Below are 9771 nucleotides of genomic sequence, written 5' to 3'. Positions count from 1 at the left end.
AATTTGTAACTCGTCTCGCCATAGAGTGGGTTGGTGAGATGTCCCGACACATTTTAATTTTTTTTTTGAATTTTTTGTTTGTTTTGGATCTATTTATTTGGTTGTAGTCATTAATATAACTTTTGGACATAAAAATACGAGAAAAAACAATAAAATTGAATCAGACTTTAATATTCTAATCAAAGAAGATTTAATGCCTAACAAAACAAAATAAATATCAACAACATTTCAATGAATCAAATGATGTATACAAAAATTAATGTAACTAAAGTTTTATATAAAATATTGACTACGACTAATTTTAATTAAAAAAACATGTGTTAAAAATAAAGAAAGATGAATAGACGAGCTGTCTCGATCTGTTCTTGATTGGGTTAGCGAGTTAAGTAGACCAAGTCAATAAGATTCTTTTGAACCCTGACTTTTATATAATAATTATGCTATTAATTCATAATAAATTAAGTATTAATTATAATTATTATTTTTTAATATTATTACTATTTTTTTAAACGATAAATATGTTTTTATAAAAGCTTATATTATTTATAAGAAATATAACTAGTCAAATCGACACGTGTGTGGCTGTACATAATTTTTTTTTGTACTTATAACTTGACTAAAATCATGTATGATAATAATAATCAATATAAAACTAAGAATTTACAAAATAAAAGTATTTTGAATATAAAGGAAGCGCATACATTGTCGAGGAGGAAATATACTAGAAGAACGTTACAATTCATAAATATATTAAAAGAAAAGAAACTAAATTGTATAACCAGAAACCGGAATATCTAATTAGGGTTCTGAGGCTGAGAACCCTGGATTGCTCGAAGTGTTGTGCTACGTTCCTCTCTCTGGCGTTAGGGTTTCGAGTGCTCTTGTTCTCTCTAGAAGCAGGTATATTCAAAATCTTCGGTTTCACACATCCACCTTATATGCCACTCCTTCTGCATCGTGTCGCACTGGTAGCGTTTTCAAGATTTTAATTTATCAATCTATTCCTTTGGTTGCAGTCAAAGTATGGCTTTATTTGATCAAGATGCAGATTTGTTATAATTTTTCAAAATTATTTTAAATATACATTTTAATTGATATTTGCGTTGCAGTTGATGTTTGACATCTTTATTGGAATTTCTTTTTCCAAATTTTGCCGAATAATTGTTGTGCGTTTTGGTCGCACTTTCGGTGATATATTGACCTTGTCGAATTTGAAAGCAGTTTCAATTTGGCTGTAATAATATTTCGTTGTGACAAGTAATAGGTTTGCAAGTAAGTGGGTTTGTGCAAGTAAGTGGGTTTGTGTCAAAATCTTCGGTTTCACACATCCACCTTATATGCCACTCCTTCTGCATCGTGTCGCACTGGTAGCGTTTTCAAGATTTTAATTTATCAATCTATTCCTTTGGTTGCAGTCAAAGTATGGCTTTATTTGATCAAGATGCAGATTTGTTATAATTTTTCAAAATTATTTTAAATATACATTTTAATTGATATTTGCGTTGCAGTTGATGTTTGACATCTTTATTGGAATTTCTTTTTCCAAATTTTGCCGAATAATTGTTGTGCGTTTTGGTCGCACTTTCGGTGATATATTGACCTTGTCGAATTTGAAAGCAGTTTCAATTTGGCTGTAATAATATTTCGTTGTGACAAGTAATAGGTTTGCAAGTAAGTGGGTTTGTGGAGGTGTCATATTATTGCTTTAATTTAACTTTTTTTTTACGAGAAGGGGAATAAGGGAGGGATGATTGTCAGATACTAACAAACGGATGTATATTTTGCACTGGTTATTTATGTATTCAATTAAAATTTTGTATTGGTTTCAGGTGTTTTGTGATATTTTGTGAAATGGGTGAGACTGGAAAACGATATTATTCACAGAGAGACTATGATGGGGACAGGAAAAATCAAAAGAGACGTGTGAATGACAGAGATGACAGGGGTAATGATGAATTGATTGTCTATAGGATACTCTGCCCTGATGAAGTTATTGGGAGTGTTATTGGGAAGAACGGGAAAGTGATAAATTCAATTAGGCAAGAAACCAGAGCAAAAGTCAAGGTCGTGGATCCATTTCCTGGTGCCAAGGACCGGGTTATAACGATCTACTGCTATGTTAAGGAGAAGGAAGAAGTTGAGATTAACGATGAGTTCACTTCTAAAGAACCATTATGTGCTGCTCAAGATGCTCTTCTCAAGGTTCATGTTGCCATTGTCAATTCCATTACAGCTCTTGGAGATCCTGAGAAGAAACGGAAGGATAGAGATGAATGTCAAATTCTTGTTCCATCAAGCCAGTCTGCAAATATCATTGGTAAGGCAGGGGCTACCATTAAAAAGCTGAGAAGTAAAACAAGGGCAAATATCAAGGTTACTGCCAAGGATACAGCAGACCCGTTACACTCATGTGCTATGGATTTTGATAATTTTCTCTCGGTTAGTATATTCAATATTATGAAACTTACCTTTGAATGATTTCTTGCTTAGGTTCATAAAATCATTTCACTGAATGCTAGCATCTAATCCTCCACCCAATGGCACTTGCCAATTCTAATGTTTTATTTCACTAATTAATGGAATGGTTGGCATAGAAGTCTTTTTACAGCTTATCTTTCGGAATTGTAAACATTTACAATGATCATGTTTCTGATTGGGTACTATGCATTTTGGTTTTCTAATACTACTCTCGATATGTCATATGCAATGTGCAATTTCATATGAATGTCTAACACTTGTAACATTTATGACAACCATTTTTCATGGTAGTCTAATAGCAAAACTAGTGACAAGACAACTTTGTCAATAGTCACTTAATAACAAATTTACAACACTTTTGTTTTGAAGTGTTTTGCTTGGTTTTTAGGAACTTCCAGTTGTTATACTAGATTCCATCCTGAATACTTCTTAGAATATATTGTCTGCTTGTTCTTGAGAGATATCCTTTGTCTAAAAGAGGTGAAGGAATGATCTATGACTCTTTAGACTGTGATCTGTAAGTAAATTTGATACCCCAAACCGGTGTATTAGACAGAGAAGGTTAAAGTTTGCATCTCTTTTTTTGTTCCTAAAATCTTCTAATCTTTTGACAGTTAGCATAGTTATTGTTATAGAAATAAGGAGCTGATTCTATACAATCAAGAATATTGTTATAATTATGGAAATAAGGAGTTGGTCCTATATAATCAAGAATATCTAGATTATATGTGCATTATTAGAAACTTTATATTATTCCTGTATCATATCTTTGGATATCAAATCTCCTCTACTTATTGTTCTGATTCCTTTTTTTTTCAATATGAATAAAGCACTTGTGCTGTCTCAGAAACACATGGCTTTAGCTCAATGTTTCTCTTTTTCCTAGAGTTTAACATGGTACTGGAGTCTTTTTCAAAACTGTGTTGGCACAGTAGACCCACTGTCTGGAAGATTTTTTTTTGCAAACCTTTCTCCCAAGCTCGCTTTCACTGTTTCAGTGTCATCTTTTTTTTATTTTTAATTTTTCATCCAGTTTCCCCAAAAAAAAAGTGTCTTCCAATACTACATAAACCTCTAGAACAAATTCTGTCATATTTTCTAACCATATTATTAGTATTGAGAAGATGGACTAGTCTAACTATTCCACTTGGGCTTCTGAAATCGAGTTATGGTTTAGTAGGTTGTGCTACAAAACCTATCTCACGACCATTGCTGAATCTGTTCCTGGATAACATTGTGAACAATAGATAAAGAGTGATGCTCAACTTTTTAGTGTTATTAAATCCAGTATTCACAACTCACTCAAACCCGTTTTCTGTCCCCATAAGACATGTGCATCAATTTGCTATATTGTCGTTGTGGAGCAGCACAACTGCTAGCTGCTACAGGAATTCACAACATTGTGGTTTTGTGTCACATCAATAGTGGTCAAAACTGCAGTGACAGATGAAATGTGGCAATAGTGACCAGACTGTGGAGGATAATACTGTTATTCCTTGTCTTTACCTTTGCACTTCAGTACATTAGCCAATCCCTGATAGCCCATACATATTATGGCCATGCTTAGCTCATTTTTGCCTGACCCACTGCTTTTCCAGCCAAGCCCATTCATAAACAAGCTCACCAATTTGTAGCTTCCTGTCCAACACCTTTCTTTCTCTATTTCTATCTTTTTTCTTGTGTTTTCTTTCCTTTAGTCATTTTATCTTCTATAGTAGATTATGCCCTGTTTTTAAATAAATCCTTCTTGTGTCTTGTCTCCCTGTGATTTTAAATATAGTAGATTGTGTTTTTTTATGCTAGTCAAGAATCCAATGATACAAAATAAGAAATAAACTAAAACTCAACTGTGTGCTGATCCATGTTAAAAAAGAATTGTGAATGATAGTAATGGTGGATGAAGCTTAAGTTACTGATGAAAAATTTATGATAAATATTTCAATGACCTCTGTCATTGAAGGATAACCTTTATATCAGGGAGCTTTCCCTAAGGTATATACCCTATTCATTAACAATGAGGAAAATAATGAAAAAGAAGATTTCCTGTAATTTAAGAAGAATCCAATTTATTTCTTTGTTAATCTACCGTTGGAGAACTTCATCATACCCATATTCTGTTATGTATTAATGTATTGTGGAAATTCAATATTACTTTGGGTAGCTAATGGATGCACCTTGTGCACCTATTTTTGGTGGACCATCAGAAGAAGCCAACCGAATGTATAGTTGTGGAATGAATAACCAATGTGATGCTGGAGTCCTTGATTTTACTTAATAATTGTACATCAAATTAGATGATTATATCAATTTGAATGTAAATTACTTTTATTTTTCGTCTAGTTTGTTAGAAAAATTTGTAATTTCTGTATGCTTTATGATATTTTATCATACTTTTACTCGACTTTTTTTTTCATTCAACAAGACAATTTTTTTTGTAGTAAACTACCTTATTATGTTGTTGGTTTCTCTGTGAGTAGATCAGTGGTGAATCAGAAGCAGTTAAAAGAGCACTATTTGCAGTTTCCTCTATTATGTACAAGTTTGGTCCAAAGGAGGACATCTCTCTTGACACAACTGTACCAGAAGCCCCACCTAGTATTCTTATTCCCTCTGATGTTCCAATTTATCCTCCTGGTGGACTATATCCACCTTCAGACCCTATTGTCACACCTAGAGCAGTTCCTCCAATTATGGGTGCAACTAATGTTCAAGATCTGCATGGTTATGCTGATGCTGCCAATACGTGGCCTCTATACTCTTCTGCCCTTCCAGTTGTTTCTGGCTCTGGTGCTTCGCTGTCTGAGGAGTTGATTGTTAGAATTTTGTGCCCTTCTGACAAGATTGGGCGTGTCATTGGGAAGGGAGGTAGTACAATTAAAAGTATGAGGCAGGCTAGCGGTGCTCATATTGAGGTTGATGACTCCAAGGCTAATTATGACGAGTGTTTAATCATTATAAGTACAACAGAGGTACACTATCTTGCCTTGATACATTTTTTTTCTGTAACATAAATTTACTTTTCCAATTGAGGTTGATGACTCCAAGGCTAATTATGACGAGTGTTTAATCATTATAACTACAACATAGGTTCACTATCTTACCTTGATACATTTTTTCCTGTAACATAAATTTACTTTTCCGGTAATTGTTGGAGGTATTACATTTGATGGAGTTCATAATGTATATAATCAAAATGTTCAATGAAAGTGAGTTTTTGTATAGCTTAGATATTTTGATTCTGGAAATATTAATCAAAATGCTAGAGTGCTTTGGATTGAAAAATAAGCAAAGAATGCATGTTGCTGTTCAACTGGGGAAACATTGACATTTGCTATTTAAGAAGGAATTTTAATTTGAGTTATTGATGGAGTGCATAATGTATATAATCAAAATGTTCAATAAAAGTGAGTTTTTGTATAGCTTAGATATTTTGATTCTGGAAATATTAATCAAAATGCTAGAGTGCTTTGGATTGAAAAACTTTTTCTGAGTGAAAAATAAGCAAAGAATGCATGTTGCTGTTCAACTGGGGAAACATTGACATTTACTATTTAAGAAGGAATTTTAATTTGAGTTATTTATATATATATATATATATATATACATATCCTAATTTTATACAAGACTAAAAAGTGGAAAAATCAATTAAACTTTCATATTAAATAATTTTCATTTCATACTCTGAAGTTTCCATCTAGGATTATATTATATGTTTAATGTACAGCCAGTTGAGGTGTACAAGTAAATAATTTAGGTATCCTAATTTTTGTTTGAATGAAATATTTTCTAGTTGTTGAATTTCAATTAAACTCTAGGGAAAGGAGAAACATGAGTTTCCAGGACGGTATATTACTTTATTTCTTTTGAGAAAAAGGAATCAATACAATAAATAGGAGACATTTGTTATCCTTTAATAACAAATGTATGATATGTGAATAAATAAAAAAATTCCTAATATTAATATTAATTATAGATATTTTTTATTATATGATCAACACCTTATTTCTATATTTCTAGCAATTTTCCTGATTATATAGGATCTGCTTCTTATTTATATAATTATAGCAGTATTTGTTCTCTCGTTTTCTATTCTTTGCATATAATTATCCTTTTCCATATCATAGTGCCTATATATATGTTCTTACATTTGTATTATAAAATGGAAAATGATCATGCGGCTATGTATTTTGTAGTCACCAAGTGATCTAAAGTCAATGGCAGTTGAAGCTGTTCTGCTGATGCAAGGGAAAATAAATGATGAAGATGATACCACTGTTTCAATGCGCCTTCTAGTTCCATCAAAGGTGATAGGTTGTATTATTGGTAAAAGTGGCTCAATCATAAATGAAATTCGGAAGAGAACTAGGGCTGATGTTCGAATCTCTAAAGGTGATAAACCAAAATGTGCTGATGTGAATGACGAACTTGTTGAGGTTTGACTTTTTCACTTGTTTTAAAATTATATTTATTTGGCATTATTTGGCATGAAAGATTTTTATGGGTGTGTTTGTACAAGTTTTCAATTGTCGTTTGAACTCCAACCTTTTCAAATTTCCTACATCTCTTTTTCTAGTGCAGTGTGAAATGGATGTTCAAAACATTGAAACAAACATACACTTTATGTGATGTATGATTCTTTAACAACAAAAATCATTGTAGAGAAAAAAAATAAAAATTGAAATGTATATGACCACTGGCAAATGCAGCATTTTTTTAATTTTAATAAAAGCTCATTAATAACATTGATAGCACTTTTTTCATATTTTTTTCCTTTGATGTTTTTTGGGGATTTAGGTGGGTGGCTCTGTTGATTGTGTAAGAGATGCACTGATCCAGATTGTATTAAGACTCAGAGATGATGTGTTGAGAGAAAGGGATACTAGCCATAATCCTTCTATTGGTATGGGTGCTGAATCCTTGTACTCAGGTAGTACGGGTTTTTCATTGCCATCTGTGCTTCCTTCAGTTCCTCCTGTTGCTGCTCCATTGGTTTATGATCAGAGGGCTGAAAGTGGAGCTGGCCTGGGCATGCTTTCTTCAAGCAGCCTTTATGGATATGGATCTTTGTCGGTATGTCACATTTTTTAAGGCCATATTGTCATAATATATTGTGATAATTTTTGCAGGAATGTCATGATTTAGTTTTAGTTTCTCTTTTTCTTATACAAAATGCTAATAAAAAGCTTTCAATCTTTCTTTTCTTTTATCTTTTTGTTATGTATCCATTCCAGTTTTAGTTTCAAAATGTGTCTCTAATACTTTTTCTTTGGTTTAATTATATGCAATAGATGGGAGAAAATGGCTACAGCTCTATATCCTCGTATGCCAACAAGCTATATGGAGGGTTAGTGTACATTTATATAACAATTTGTGAATACTTGCCAACTGATTTAGTGTTGTTTTGGATTGGAATTTGCAGAATTGATTTTGGTAAATCTGGGTCTGTAGTGTTGGGAAACATTTCCAATGCAATGTAAATGCAACTCTCACTCACTGAAACCATGGTTTGAGAATGAGATGATTCCATTAGACACTCCCTAACTTGATATTTGTTTAGCATATGGAATTGAGAATGAAAAGTTGTATTTGTACCCTCTAAAAATTTAATTGTGGGTTTGGACCTAATCAATATGCACTTAACCTCCTATATTGCTTTTCTCAACTATATTAAATTGGTTGAACTTATGTTTTTGTGCTCTTATTGTGCACAGTTTACCTCCCCCATCAACTCTGGATATGTTGATTCCTGCCAATGCTGTCGGTAAAGTACTGGGTAAAGGAGGGGCAAATATAGCCAATATCAGGAAGGTTGGTTTACACATTCTGAATTTATTATTTTTTATGTTATTGCAGGGGTTATTAATTTTTTATTTTGAAATTTATCTTAAAGTTAATTCGGGGTTTGGTTCTTGCTGCTATGTCTCTCACTGTGCTTTCCAGTTGTGATGAACTGTGTTAATAAAAATTCCGTGTAATGTTGGAGTGAGTAAAGTGGTTCAATTAGAAGATATCCAATCAGTGGGATGATTCGAATCATTTTGCTGAACATTTGGTTGTTGATTGGTCCATGTAATTTCTTGATTGCTCACTTGCATTTGTTCTATTTACTTCAGTTACTTGTTGGAAGTAAGAGACATCTAATGTTTTTTCACATAAACTGATTTGTCTTGAGCGCAAATAATTTGAGATGAAACTAATTAGAAAAATAAGTAGGTTAAGGGCTTAACTAGTTTCAGTTTTTCACTGCTCCCATATATAATTTTGTCAGATGTCATATAATGGAGTCATTCCATTCAACTTAATTTATGAGATATTTTCTTTTGATTGTGCTTTTTTATCTACGAGTATACAAAAAAAGTTATATATATATACTTGATCTGTTTGATGTTAATGACTAGATTAGTTGGCGTAACCAAAGTATATTCAACTCTGTTTGTGATTCAATGGCAATTTGTTCATTCTCCCATAAATTAATGCAAATTTTGCTTCATTTGATACCTATATAATGCTTTCTTTTGCATCAGATTTCGGGAGCAACAGTTGAGATATCGGACTCTAAATATGGCCGTGGTGATCGTATTGCTCTTATATCTGGCACACCTGAACAAAAACGTGCTGCTGAAAACTTGATCCAGGCGTTTATAATGGCAATCTGAATTATTGAAGTTCTTTCTTGGGGTATTGAAGGTGAAAAGTTTATTTCTTGAAGTATCTCCTTGTTCCTGTCCTTAGTTATGTTAGGTTGGTTCTGGAGAGACAATGTTCTCTAGGTTTGTTCAGCTTGACTCCTGCTTCTCCCCCAACAGTGGCTAACAAGTTCGTGCTGGAGGATCCATTGCTGGGTTTTGTATGTAGGAATTATAGTTCCTTTCCTTTTTTTCCTCTTAATCTGCTCTCATCTGGGTTTTATCGTAGAAATCTAGGATCACTCTGTCCTTTCATGATGTTTGTCTTGGACTAGTGTGAAGTCATCGCTATCTCCATAAATTATTCATTATTCAGTGGAACCATAAAGCGGTGTTTATTATGTTTCTGATGGCTCACACCATCTTGTTCTCCTTTTCTGAAAATATCTTCCCTATTGGTGCAAAATGAGATGCTGACTCTCTAGCTATCCGTGCTTTCTCGTATCCTTGGTTACCCAAGTAATTTATCCAGAAGGGGGGAAGTTGCTTCATGAACTCCAATAATTTCAGAAAACCCTGGACCACTTTCTTCCCCCTAATTCTAATTCCATATCTTGTAATTCTGTCATGCATGAGGACATTTACAGCTAGATATAACCGTCTTACT

General features: G+C 33.1%; 1 protein-coding gene across 2 annotated transcripts; it reads left to right on the top strand.

Annotated features, from left to right (window-relative positions):
* Window positions 1-697: 697 nt before the first annotated feature.
* On the top strand, window positions 698-9509 carry LOC137811609 (KH domain-containing protein At4g18375). 2 transcript variants are annotated; one of them, XM_068613409.1, is made up of 8 exons: window positions 698-900; window positions 1830-2439; window positions 4956-5447; window positions 6672-6911; window positions 7273-7548; window positions 7767-7822; window positions 8190-8286; window positions 9003-9509. In XM_068613409.1, exons 2-8 carry the CDS (start codon window positions 1852-1854, stop codon window positions 9132-9134), a joined length of 1881 nt encoding a protein of 626 aa, XP_068469510.1. In that variant the 5' UTR covers window positions 698-900; window positions 1830-1851; the 3' UTR covers window positions 9135-9509. The 2 variants fall into 2 exon arrangements, with proteins under 2 accessions (XP_068469510.1, XP_068469511.1); XM_068613410.1 differs by having other exon boundaries at window positions 748-1264; window positions 1664-2439.
* Window positions 9510-9771: the final 262 nt, after the last annotated feature.

The sequence above is a fragment of the Phaseolus vulgaris genome, chromosome 2 (genome assembly GCF_000499845.2).
Source record: "Phaseolus vulgaris cultivar G19833 chromosome 2, P. vulgaris v2.0, whole genome shotgun sequence".
NCBI lineage: Eukaryota > Viridiplantae > Streptophyta > Magnoliopsida > Fabales > Fabaceae > Phaseolus > Phaseolus vulgaris.
The sequence above is the reverse complement of the archived record's forward strand: the minus strand, read 5'-3'. Positions and strand labels throughout refer to the sequence as shown.

Bases quoted from the DNA above. Each gene is read 5' to 3' on its own strand.
- LOC137811609 (XM_068613409.1), top strand. From the start codon at position 1,852: ATGGGTGAGACTGGAAAACGATATTATTCACAGAGAGACTATGATGGG. The intron at 7,549-7,766 runs GTATGTCACATT...TATATGCAATAG, and splicing joins ATGGATATGGATCTTTGTCG to ATGGGAGAAAATGGCTACAG. The intron at 7,823-8,189 runs GTTAGTGTACAT...TATTGTGCACAG, and splicing joins GCCAACAAGCTATATGGAGG to TTTACCTCCCCCATCAACTC.